Source organism: Magnolia sinica, chromosome 7, assembly GCF_029962835.1.
Source record: "Magnolia sinica isolate HGM2019 chromosome 7, MsV1, whole genome shotgun sequence".
Taxonomy (NCBI): Eukaryota; Viridiplantae; Streptophyta; class Magnoliopsida; order Magnoliales; family Magnoliaceae; genus Magnolia; species Magnolia sinica.
The window spans coordinates 25,089,064-25,103,056 of record NC_080579.1 but is presented as its reverse complement, the minus strand read 5'-3'; the positions used below and the strand labels follow the sequence as shown (position 1 = coordinate 25,103,056).

The 13,993-nt window shown below is 41.7% G+C and overlaps 1 protein-coding gene across 1 annotated transcript; it reads left to right on the top strand.

The window, feature by feature from the left end:
• The first annotated feature begins 10,110 nt into the window (after positions 1 to 10,110).
• On the top strand, positions 10,111 to 10,485 carry LOC131250600 (leucine-rich repeat extensin-like protein 3). Its single transcript, XM_058250887.1, has one exon. The coding sequence runs from the start codon at positions 10,111 to 10,113 to the stop codon at positions 10,483 to 10,485; it is 375 nt and encodes a 124-aa protein (XP_058106870.1).
• The last annotated feature ends 3,508 nt before the right edge of the window (positions 10,486 to 13,993 follow it).

Sequence of the window (13,993 nt, the reverse complement as noted above, 5' to 3'; positions counted from 1 at the left end):
TTCAAACCTTCGATTCTCTTCATTCCTCACTTAATTTCCTTGGATCTTTGGCGTGTGAGTTATTTATTGATGACTTCAAAATCTCCAATTCTTCATTATCTTCTTTTGAGCTCTAAATCCATCCTTTTAACTGCATACTTATCATAAGCTTCCGAATCACCCCACATGACAAAAATGTATATAATTAAATCAAATTATCAATTAAATGCCAGGAAAACTAATGTAATTGAAGAGTTAAATATGCAATATTTGAGTCTGAACACACCCCATAACCAGCATTTTTCTAGTCCAGAGCAAAACATGCGAAAGATATTTCAAAAACCAATGTATAATTTCCATAAGCTCTAGCGGTTCTAAAAACAGTCGAAATTATAGATATCTAAAACACATTAATGTTAAGCACTACTTTCTCCTAAACTTTATTACTTTGCAAATTTCCTAATCAAGTTCAAATTATTAATCTTCTAATTAGAACAATTCTAAACGTTAAGTTCCATAGGTGCATAGTGAAGTCTAGACTTATCACAATGAAAGGTTCAATTCTCTATTTTCATGATAACATTGATAATCAAAAGAGTTCAAGATAACCTAAACCTAAACTAAAACTTGCTTTACAGTTCAACACTCTATTCTTCCAGCTTTTGATTTTTCCATTGATGGCTTTCACACTATTTCACTTTTTTTTTCTTTTCAAGAGTCCTTAATGAACTTTAGTAGGTAGTCCTTTTCGACGACAACTATTTTTTTGTTGGGTATTTTCTTTTTCTCTATTTTTTTTCTTCTTTTCTTTTCATTGAACATGATGGACAAATTCTTCAGGTTTTGTTCCTATCATTCTTAATAATCATCAAGTTAATCAATTCAATATCAAACTTAAACTTTAATGTGTAAACTAGATGCGATATGTAAAGTCATGACTCAATCAATGTTGAAAACTTCTAATTAAGAGATTAAAAACTTCAAACTTAACCTTGAAATCTATCAAATAACTAGAATCTAAGAGTCGGGAATCTTTAACATGGCATCTTACCATTTTTATATATGGATTATCTTTAAAATCACTTAAATTCACAGAAATTTTCAATTTTTTCATATATAATTTTATAGCTCAAAAATTTAACAATTTTGCTCAATTCTAAAGAATTTATAAGGGAAACCTATCCCCAACCTAAAATCATCATTGTCCTCAATGTATAAACATATGCAATAAGAGAAAAATTGAGAGTAATGAAAATAAAGGGGATTAGATGAAGAGTACCTGTGAAGTGAATACGATCATCTAATAAAATGTGGTTCTCGTGACTAAACTAAGCTACAAAAAGCAAACTAATCCTTAAAAAACAAATAAATCACCTAATCTTAAATGCAAGGGAAAACTACTCAGTCATGTAGCAAGGTTCCTCATTCGGTTAATATCTCAATAAATTTCTCAGTAGGTTTCTCAACAAGATCATCCAAAAGCTATTTTTGTAATTAGCTTAGATGCCCTATAACATGAATGTCCAGAGAAATTTATGAACCTCAGCAAAAAAATTTCAATCCAAATTTTAAGGTTTCTAGAGAATATATGATTCACCTGTAACAGAAAAAGTTTCAATGTTAGTACACCATGATGAATTAGAGACTACAAGTATATGAAATTCAGAAAAAATTTCATTAAGTAGTGTAGTCTCAATACATTCCGAAGTTTCAGACTTCAGTTCAATTTTCAGCTCCTCCACTTTTAATGGTAAACATTCTGGATGTGTGGAAGGAGAGGTTTCAGAATAATGAAGCCTTCGGTCAATATCAACTAACAAGGTATTATCTCGCAAGGCATTCACTATGTCTTATATCATATAGTCATTAAAATCCTCAAAGTGTGCCAATCAAACTTCTAAAGAGTCGAGACATTCAACTGAAGGGGGCTCATTCTCCACATTGAGGTCTATGATGATATGCCCAAGGACTCCATCTTTTTTTAAAATAGAAGGAAGCATATTCTCTTGATCTTCATCTTGGTGAGAGTAAATCATCACCAGATACATCTCACCTTGCCCTACATAGACAGATTGAGAATCAGTAGGCAAAGATTTAATGTGAAGACTCAGTTCCTTGATACTAATCAGTAGAGGCTTTGTATCATCCAGGGGTAGCTGCTCAATTTGTGGCCTTCACCGGTTAGTTTCAAATACCGTAGTTGTATCAAACAAATCATCTATCTCCCTAATCATATCATAATCTAAATTAGGGGAGTAGGCTGAGTATGCCTCATGAGAGTCGTGTAGTTTAATTGAAAGGGGCTCATCCTCCACAATGGAATCAAGCGTGTCATATGGGTGGAGTAGGTCAATGTCACTATATTTGAAAAATACCTGTCTCTTGATCATTACTTTGGACAGTTATTGAGATCGACTCTTTGAGAAATTGAACTATATACTCATTAACACAATCCAACTCCTCATTCTCAATTTACGTATTCTCCACAAGCGAGTTAGGATCACGCTTCTTGCATTGTGTTTTTAGATAGGGTTGAGGCTGGGATAAACTTGCCTCTTCATTTTCATTGAATTATTCTTGAGTATCCACGAATTTCTGAATTAACTCTCCTTGGATTGTTTCTGGTTCAATCTCATCAGTAGGGGATCCAAGGAAGTAGTCATTAGAATCGATCATTGGTTCATCCCTCCAATGTTGATGTTTCCACAAATCATAGTCATATGGGTCATATGCAGGAGAGTTTGATGGTTGTTGGTACGTGTTAGCACCCATTTTTTTCTTCTTACCGGATGAATGATAATTGTTCTCACTCTAATAATCACATAATGTTTTTTTAATCGGTGGAGTGTATTTATTCTCCCGCCTATTATCACATAGGGACTTCTTAATCGGTGGAGCATTAGATTCTGGTCAGTTCTCAATAATAGTTTTAGAAAAATTTTAAGACATAGGTTGTTTCTTAACATGATCATCTGACAACCCTTCCTGTCATACATGGTGAAACCCTAGTTCTGAATCTAATAAATTCATATATATATATATAAAATCCTACAACACTATGGAAAGTAAGTAGAGGGAGTAAGGAATGATGTTACCAGAAAAGAGGAACTAGATCTAGATGATCCTACAAAGAAAATCAACGATGTTAGTAATGTTAGAGAGAGAAAAAATAATAAGAAAAACCCTAAAAATAAAATTCTGAAAATTGAAAAATCCTAAAAACCCTAGATTAGAAAATGCAGAAAATAAGAAAAATATAACCTAAACCTAATCGTGTTCAACGCCAGTCTCCGGCAACGGTGCCAAAAACTTGTTCATAACCCCAAGTGCAAGGTCGTGATGTAGTAATAACTTGGCAGGGAATGGAGAACACGATTTAGAACTAATTTAAATCTAACTTGGTTGGTCTGAGTTTTAATCCAACAAATTAAGAAAAGAGTTTTAATTAATAAAGATAAAAGACTAAGGATCTAGGAATCTAGCTATAATAATCTCAACATTAATCTACTTGATTCAAGGATAACTTAATTGGAATTGAAGTCCTATCATATCCAATCGGATGCTAGAGCGGTTAAAACAAATATGAACTTTTCATTAGTTTAGTTCCTAAATATCCGTCTAATTGCAATGATGGCAGGGAATTCAATCATTACCATGCCTAGGAGACGATGGTGAATAACGATTTATACACATCACACAATTTAAAGTAAGTAAGAAGATATTCAAAGTTCTTACATCATCTATTGTAATTGGAGTCACAATAAACCATAGAAAACTAAAAATATTCCTTAAATCAAATCAAAAATCAATAAAGTTCAACATAAACTTGAATCAAAGTAAGATAAACATCAAAATAAACTATAGGTTTCATCCATTAGCCTTAACTAAGAGATTGGCATGAGAAGACAGCATTCTAGAAGAAAAACAAAAGAAAAACTAGAAAGATCTACTAGAACCATGAAGAAATTGAAGTGGAAGAAAGTTGTCGACGCTCCACCTAGGCCTTCTCTCCCTTTCCACACCATAGAAGATACTTTGGAACGTCCTAAGGACTCCTATTTATAGTTGTAGAACTCTAACTTTTACACCAACTTTGAAACCTTATCAAATTTATGCAAAAAGTTACGTTCGGTTGGACCAAAGTTGGGTTTGGTCGGACCAAATTTAGGCTAAAAATCTCACTTTCTCGCTGGACAATTCCGCACGATTTATGACGGACCGAAGTTGGATTTGATCGAACTGAATTAAGGCTAAAAATTTTGCTTCTCGTTGGATTGTTTTTCCCAATTTCGGTCAGACCGAGATCTGTTTCATGACTTTTCTGTTTTAGACTCAGAATTTTAAAATATATTTTTTAAGGCCAATTTTTAAGATTCCTTTTCTTGACTCAAACCTTTGATTCTCTTCATTCCTCACTTAATTTCTTTGGATCTTTGTCATGTGAATTCTTTATTGATGACTTCAAAATCTCCAATTCTTCATTATCTTCTTTTAAGCTCTAAATCCATCCTTATAATCGCATATTTATCATAAGCTTCCAAATCACCTCGTATAATAAAAATGTATATAATTAAATCAAATTATCAAGTAAATACCAGGAAAACTAATATAATTAAAGGGTTAAATATGCAATATTTGAGTCTCAATAGCCAGCCCAATGTTGGTTCGGCCAGTCAAATTCAACTTGGGTTAACCCGACAATAGCATAGGTAAAGTTTCCAGCAACTTGAAATGGAAAAATATTTGCAACTTCGGCCAACCCAACCCTCGGTTTGGCCAGATGAACTTAGACCGGGTTAGTCTAAGAGTGACCTAGGTCAAGTTTCTAATAATATATATTTTTGAATTTCAGGAGAATTCGACCAGTTGAACCCTGTATTCGGCCAGCCATATCTTACTAGGGCTAGCCAAATTTCTGCTCGGGCTAGCCAAATTTTTAATAAAATCAAATATCGTGAAATCTAATAGTTGTTAGAATAATATCGTTGAAATTCAACCAGCTGAAGCGATTCTTAGGTTGACCGAATAACCAAATCATTTGGCTATAAATAAAGACCTTCTCTCATTGTTTTAAAATATGAAAAAGTGAGATAATTCTTCTTCAAGTAAAATGAGAAAATCTTGTCCTATCTAAGCTATTTGTGTGGTAATTCATATTTTGTTTATAGCTTATTCAATTCTCTTTCTTAAATTAGATTTAAATTCAATTACAGAATAAACAATACTCAACTTGAGATTAGAGAAATGAATGTGCAGCTTTGTAAGACCCGACCCGAGTTCCTGCATAGGCATGTGTGTGTGTAGGTATGCATTTCATTTTTCATGGTCTCGCGGTCCTACCGGTTGAATCCCGGTGACCTGCGACCTTTAGGTAGCGTTTGCAGTCATCCTTGAGTCCGGTCACGTTAACCCGACTCGGATCGGCCCGAGACCTATGTCATCTCATTCGTGTGCATTCATCTGACTTGTAGATCAAAAGTTGTGAGCATTTAATCATGTGGCCCACTTTTTATACAAGAGCATATGGACCACTCTCATAGCACAAGTTCCCATGCACACCACCCACACACTATAATTTCCATGGAATAAACACTACCCATCCTAAACACTACCCACACCTAACCTACCCTAGCAAACATTATTTGTATCACCATAGGTCATGATTTCTTTCTCTAACCAAGGAGGGAGAACAATGATGACTCTCCTACAACCCTCCCTTCCTCTCTCTCCTCCTTCATTCTCTCATTTTCCTCTTCCATGGTAGAATGTTCAGCCCTCCCTCTCCCAATTTTCAGCAACTTCTCCTTCCTTTCTTCCTCCATCTACCCACCATAAACTCATCTTGACCATTGAACCTTAAGGCTTGGAGCTTGGAGTACTTAGTGTTGGTGATAGCTTGAAGATTCAAGGTGGGTGTTTTTCAAAAATGCTAACCTCCCTTCCTTCTCTTATTTCTTTTGTTTCTTTATGTAGGGAACAAGTGGGACTCACCAATCTATGGTGGGGATCCCATCTAACCCTTTGGATGTGCCTATTGGCCATCCATCATGCATGTGTTAATCCATGATGGGGCCATTCTCCATGGACCCCATCATGATGTGTTTCATGATCTCAACCCTCCTAAGGTCATTTAGACCTTTGTTTTATGGTGGAGATGACATCCCCACCTTAAATTTTTACTATGGAGGTCCATGCATGCATAGATCTATAGATGAGCAATTGCATGGTTGAATCTTCTTTATACATAAGGGGTTGTTAGTGGCGAAACCCCTCTTTAATGGCCGATCTCCTCCTCTTAATTTCTCTATCTCTATTATTCCTTCTCCCTAAATAATTATTGGTCATGGTGGCCCACTTGATGTGCAAGGCATATCCAACCGTCCATCCTTGTTGGAACGTCCATATGTCCCATTTTCTGGACATGTGGAGATCCACCTTGTTGTCCATTCACACATGCAAGGTTTGGATCATTCGGGGGTATGTCCCAGATGTGTGTTGCCCATCTAGGTGGCCACACCTTGATGTACATGAAGATTATTTTGCTAAAACTTTAATTGTGAACTGCACTAGGCAGCTATATACCTTGCGATCCATATTTTTTTTAGGGCCATGTTGCTAATTGCTTGGGCCCATGTGTTACTTTGTTTTGAAGAAGATAAGGGTGGGTTATTGGTATGTGGACCCCACCTTGATACATGCTAAAAACCTATCCCATGCAGCCCTTTTTGGGACATCCAGGGGTTGGGCCTAAGGGCATGGATGGTCCAACGTATGGGACCGTCCAGCCATGTTGGTGGAAGAGGGAAAGACCCCATTGTGATTTGATTTTGGGAAGGTGGCCAAATGATGTGGACCCTACCTTATTGTATAATAATGAAGGCACCCTTGCCTCCCTTTTTCCCTTGATTTGTTGAGCATAGGCCCACTCCTTGGGTGATCCAAAAGGGGACAGCAATCTGTAATTGTTCTGCAACATTGTTATCCATAAATTGTATGAATTATTAAAAATAGTTTCACTTCTCCAAAAAGTGTAAATTTTGTTAAAGAGGTGGCTTACCCATTATAGGACCCACCTAAAAAATCTTGGGGCCAATGGACACCTGTACTCACCATGGTGGTGGTTGGACCGGCCCACTATAATATGGTGTCCAGATCAGTCCGATTTTCAGGACAGATTGATTTATTTAAATGAATTAAAATATTTATAGATGTCTAAAAATTTTAAAATTTTTCAAAAGTGTGGTCAACTCATGTTAGGACCCACCTACTAAATTTCAGGGCCAATGGACCCCTGTGCACACCGTGGCAGGGGCAGGACTGGTCCACCATGTTGTGACGTCCAGGTCTGTCCAATTTTCTGGACAGACTGTTTTGTTTAAGTTAATTAAAATACTTAGAAATATTCAAAAATTCTGAAATTTTGTACAGGTGTGTCCCAAATATAGACGTGTCACCTTACAAAAGTTCAGATCCAATGGACATTTGATCTGGCTATGGTACGGCCGGGAGTGGCCACTAGGCAGGGACGCCCAGGCTGGGGCATCCCGCTTCTTTCGTGGGCCCACCTTGATGTGCTGTATATCCCACCACCCATCCACATGGGGTCCTTAGGGGATTGATCATCCTATTTTTTTGGTATTCAATTGGGGCCCATTAGGTAGATTTTTGAGCCAGATACCCCGGGTCCATAGGGTTGCCTACACATGGGAGATCCCTGCCTTAGGCTACTGCTGGGCCTGCATTCCAACGGCCTAGCCCATTTGATATATATGTTGCATATCCTCTCTCATATGGTGGGGCCCACAGTGATGTGTGTGGGCCATCAAAAATTAATTATACTAAGAAATACTTCTGTTGTTGAACTCCAACTAACCCAGAAATTTGGGTGGGCTGGAATTTGGCATTGAGCCCAATAATTGTTGCCTATAAATGTTCTTTTGGAGCAATATGGCCTACTAGGTTTGAGGAGGATTTAAGTCAGTATCTTACCATCTTAATTTTATATTTTTTTGGCTTAATTAGTACATGATTAAAGGCCTCTCCCAAATAGGATTCTTCTTAGGCTAGTCTTTTAGTTAAGTATGGGCCTTATAGCCTTGGTTGGGCTGGAACTTTTAATAGGCCCATTGAACCCTTGGGTCCTATATTTACCATGTCATTGTGATGGGTCTTATGGGCCAAATACTCAAGTAGTTGGGCCCTTGTTTGCCCACTATAATAAATCCATACTTGGGCCGAGATGTGAGGCCCAACTTACTTGTGTTAAAAATATATGGATTTCCCATATATTGGGATAATGGGCTGCCCATTAGGCCCACCACAATGAGTGAACCCATGACCCTTATGGTTGGGCCCTAACCTTACTTAAGGGCCCACCAGGTTGCCTTTGTTTTAGGCTTAGTAAATGGCCCACTAGGCCATGGATTGATTGTCCCTTGGACCTTTCTTTGCATACGTAGCAAGCTACCTTTTAGGACCCAGTTGAGGTTGGATGTCCTGCATAGTGGCCCTAAGGTAGGCCCAAAGAGGCCCTTATAGGTGGTTAAAGACCCACCTTGGGCCTAGCTAGGACCGTTCCTCCTTAGAATTTTGACTCTCTTAGTTTGTGGGCCATCCCAAAGTACTGGGCTCCCACTAGAGGATTTTTCTTCTCCTTAGAACACCTGTCTTTGTTCTTAAACCTTAACCCTCCTTAGGATGGAGGAATACATTCTACAGGTAGCACACTTACATCGTTGTGACCCTAATGCATCATCTGTATGAATTGATTGCATTATATGGTGGTCATTAAGGGATGGAGTTTCTCCCCTTGTTCACATTAAGTGCTTGAAACTTGTGCATGATCTATGTGTGTGACTCATCCATTGGCATCACATTTCATGATGATACTGCCCTTGCTTCATCAGGGCCTTGCATCCACAGGAACATTTGTGGATGGCCGCATGTGTGGACACCGAAAATATTACTTGAGCATACCAGGTGCATAGGATGCCCATGGGTGAAATTTTTAAAACTTTCATAGTACCAAAGATCTGCTCCAATGCTGTGACTGGGTGGAATATATGAGCGTACGAGAGCCTTATACCATTAGGCCACAACTCCCACTATCGTGTAGTCGGTTGGATAGGGGTGTGGGCCTTACCTGCTTGGTGTGAAGAGGCATTACTAGGCTGAGTCTGACAAGTTCGTAAATGGGTCTGCTACTGTCAGGCCTTGCTGGTGATTGGCTATCCACAGGCAGGTAGTGAGCTACCTTATGCTCATTTGATTGTGCGGGGTCTGTAGAGCGGTAGTCATTCAGTAGTGTAATGTACCCCGGTGATTTCCTTATGATTAGAAATATACTTAACATATGGTTTGGTTATAAGCACTGACATTACTTACATCGCATTAGTATTGGTTGTGTAAGCCCCTTCATGCATTGCCTTGGTATGACTCCCAATACTCATTGCATGGTATTCATGATAAGCCTTGGTAAGGATAGTAATATTCTCATTGAGCATGTTATTTCCTCATACTTTCTTCTTCTGTGCACCATTGACACACTTTTACCACCCTCTAAGCTTCTATAAGCTTATGCACGATTGATGCATGTAGGAGACTCTACGCAGGCGTCATAGTAGCAGAGTGTGGAGTAGAGTTGAGCAGTGAGGACTCCAAATTTGCTGATTTCTCTCTCTTTTCTTATTACCTTATATATATTCTTTTGAACCTGATGTAAACTTGTAAAAGTTTAAATTCTTAGTGGATTTTATGATGTATGCCCTTTGTTATTCTCAGATGTACTTATTGTGATCTTGGGTATGCTCATATTGAAAAATGATTATACTATTATGAAAATCCTCCTTGTAGGATCCTAGGACCGAAACCTGGCTCAAGAGCCAAGAATGGGGTACTACGGAGGCTGTTGCGGTTAGAACCGGCCATCGAGTTCCTTGTGAGTCCGATTATCGAGTCTGGGGCATGACAGGAGTTGGTATCAGAGCATAGCAAGTAATTCTGGGATGACTCAGGATAACATCGCATGTCTGCCAAGAACATAGGACAAGTAGTGTCCCAAAATTCTTCCTTTCGCTTCGTATTGAGCCTATAATTGTCCTGATTCCTTGCGTTGTCATTATTTTGTAGATGATGCCGCATGGACGTGGCGCCCGTGGTCGTGACACCCGTGGTTGTGGTGCCCGTAGTCGTGGTGCCCGTGGACGAGGCACCCGAGTTACCCCTCTTACTCGAGCACATCCTGCTCCCGTTATTGAGGATCTGATTCCTGAGGTCCCGATCCAGCTTGCTCCCCCAGTTAAACCGGTAGCGCCCGTACCTTCAGTTGCTCCAGTTCCCCCACCTATCCCCCCTCCTCAACCTGTTGTTCTAGTTATAGAGGCTCCATTTGCTCTGGTTCCCCCACCTATTCCCCCTCCTCAGTCTGCTATTCCAGTTTTGGAGGTCTTGCTCCGCTGGCCGCACCCATGCCTTCGCCTAAGGCGAGTGCCGCCCCTGCCTTTCTGACAGTCCTATAGGAGCCGAGCATTTCCAGCAGCTGATGCAGCTTGTTGCCAACGCATTGTAAACCCGTCAGCCACCTACTACCGAGGTTTCTAGGTAGTCTGATTTACCACGTGCTAGTACGATAGCTCGATAGTTCCGGCAGCAAGATCCCCCTAGGTTTAATGGTGACCCCAACCCTTCTACCACCGAGGCTTGGTGCACTGAAGTTGCAAGGATTTTTGACACTATACAGTGTCCTGCGGGTCAGAGAGTATCCCTTACGACCTATCTTCTTCGAGGTGAGGCCCGTCACTGGTGGTCATCCATATCTAGGATGGTTGGGCCTTAGTTCATTTGGACATGGGAGGAGTTCGTGGTCCATTTCGACTAGAAATTCTTCCCCGAGTATATTCAGATCTAGCGGGCTATCGAGTTTGAGACCCTAGTGCAGGGTGATATGACTGTATCTCAGTGTGAGGCCCGTTTCTTGGCTCTGTCTAGATTTGTTCTTCATCTCACCAACGATGAGAAGATGAGAGCCCATCGTTTTGTGAATGGGTTGCGTCTTGCCCTTCGTAGCCATGTGGTAGGGCATTGTTTGGAGACATTCGACCAGGTCGTTCATTGGGCATTGGTTTATGAGGAGGACTGGGATTTGACCCAGAAGTTGAGAGAGCAGAGTTCCGGTGGAGACCAGAAGAGGAGAGCGCCAGCCGGCAATTCCAGGTAGCTCCGTCAGCTGAGAAGGAGGGGCAAATTAGGGATTTGGCGGCCCGCGATTCAGACAGTAACTTCTTCCTCATCATCAGCACCGCCAACCGCTTCATCTTTCAGCCCTTTTCTGGAGGTATGCTTCGGCTATGGATAGGCTGGGCATCAGAGGCATGAGTGCCCTCTCCCCATTCAACAGCAGAGGTTACCGTAGTTGCCCCCTCCTCGTCCTCCTCAGCAGCAGCAGAGAGCACAGCTTCCACCCATGGCTCCTAGGGCTCCTCCTTACAGCAGAGGCAGTCAGGCAGACCTCCTCAGCAAAGACAGTAGCAACAGAGATAGCAGCCGTAGAGACAGTAGCGGCCGTAGAGACAGTAGCAGCCGTAAAGACAGCAGAGGGGATATCTGTATGTCCAGTCCTTAGGTCCAGTATGTATAACAGCCCACAGGCTCAGACTTATGACCCTCAGTCTTCCGGTTTGCTTCCCCTACCAGCTCAGGGCCGTTTTTATTCTGAGCAGTAGGCGCCAGGTCAGGACCCGCGTTCATCGACCGGTGGAGTCGTTGAGGGTATTCTTCTTATTTCTGCTTATGTTGCTCATGTTTTGTTTGATTCTGGCACTTCTCATTCTTTTGTGGCCAAGCAGTTTTATCGATCGATCGGTATTTCATCGGAGGTTGTGTCTGAGGCCTTGACCATTTCGACTCCCATGGGGAAGTCTATTGTGCTGACCCATCGCTGTCCTTCTTGCCCGGTATTAGTGGGCGAGATGTTCCTCCCTGCCGATCTATTTGTGATGACGATGGCAGGATTTGATGTGATTTTGGGTATAGACTGGCTTACAGAGTATCGTGTCATCTTAGATTGTGCCGCGAGGACGGTTACGTTTCACATTCCAGGCTTGCCAGTATTCCAGTTCGTCGCTGAGTCCAGAGGAGAGCCGTTATCTAGTTTCTTGGCTTCATTCGTTGAGGATTCTGTGGCAGAGAGTATTGAGCAGGTGCCAGTTATTTATGAGTACCCGGATGTGTTTCAGGAGATCCCGGGTTTGCCACCGCGTCGGCAGGTGGAGTTCCAGATTGATTTGGTACCCAGTACCGCGCCTATCTTGAAGGCCCCCTACCGGATGGCACCGTTGGAGTTGAGGGAACTGCAAGAGCAGTTGGATGAGCTCCTGGAGTTAGGTTTCATTCGTCCCAGCAGTTCACCTTAGGGAGCCTCAATATTATTTATGAAACAGAAGGATGGTTCATTGTGACTCTGTGTAGCTTATCGTGAGCTCAACAGAGTCACCATCAAGAACTGATACCTGCTTCCCCATATTGATGACTTATTCGATCAGTTACAGGGTGCACAATATTTTTTCAAGATAGACTTGCGTTTCAGTTACCATCAGATTCGGGTTCGAGAGGAGGACATTCCGAAGACGGCTTTCCGGACACGCTATGGTCTTCGAGTTCCTGGTCATGTCGTTTGGACTGACCAACACTCCCGCCGTATTCATGCAACTAATGAACGAGGTTTTTCGGTTGTTCCTTGATCAGCTCGTAGTGGTATTCATTGATGATATTCTTGTATATTCGAGGACCCGAGGGGACCATGCTGAGCACCTACGGATTGTGCTTGAGACCCTCCGTGCCCACCAGTTGTATGTGAAGCTGGAGAAGTGCAAGTTTGGCCAGGAGGAGATAAAGTTCCTCGGTCACGTAGTGACGAGGGAGGGTGTCACTGTGGACCCCTCGAAGGTTAACGCAGTCCGTCAGTGGGGCCAACCCACGAACGCGTCTGAGATTCGCAGCTTCCTTGGTCTAACGGGATATTATCGACAGTTTATCGAGGGTTTCTCCTGTATTGCAGCACTGCTGACCTGGTTGACGCGAAAGGGCGTCGAGTTCGTCTGGAGTGACGCTTGCGAGAAGGCATTCGCAGAGTTGAAGGACCGCCTCACGTCCGCTCATGTTCTCACTCTTCCTGATGAGAGTAAGGGTTTTGTTATTTTTACTGATGCCTCTAGAGTTGGCTTGGGTGCTGTACTGATGCAGCATGGGAAACCAGTGGTGTACGCCTCGCGCTAGCTTAAGGTCCATGAGCTAAACTACCCCACTCATGATTTGGAGCTTGCAGCAGTCGTCTTTGCACTGAAGGTGTGGTGGTATTATCTATATGGGGTCAGGTTCGAGCTCTTCTCGGATCATAAGAGCTTAAAGTATCTATTTTTGCAGTCCGAGTTGAACCTGCGACAGAGGTGATGAATGGAGTTGCTGACAGATTATGATTTTAACCTTCAGTACTACCTGGGCAAGGCAAATGTGGTGGCAGAAGCGCTTAGCCGTTAGCCACGAGGCCTGGTGGCACAGATGATGGTGTGAGAGTAACAGATGCTTGAGGATGTTTTAAAGTATAACTTTGAGTTCGGCCTGCAGTCTTCCATTGTTCAACTTTCAAGCTTATCGATTCAACCCTCTTTAGTGGCTAGGGTGATCGAAGCTCAGCAGATGGACGAGTCACTTCAGGAGTACCGAGCAGAGGCCGCATCCGTGGAGCAGTCAGACTGACAGATTGGTTCCGATGGTGGATTATGCTTCAGAGGCCGGTTGTGTGTCCTGGACGTTTCAGAGTTGTGTCATGATCTGATGACTAAGGCACACCGATCAAGACTTACTATCCACCTGGGCTCCACGAAGATGTATCATGATATGAGGAGCCAGTACTTTTGGCAGGGGATGAAGCGCTAGATTATGAGTTTTGTGGCTGAGTATGACATATGCCAGCGTATCAAGGTCGATCATTAGAGACCCCCTGGTCCCTTGCAGCCGT

Bases quoted from the DNA above. Each gene is read 5' to 3' on its own strand.
- LOC131250600 (XM_058250887.1), top strand. From the start codon at position 10,111: ATGCCGCATGGACGTGGCGCCCGTGGTCGTGACACCCGTGGTTGTGGT.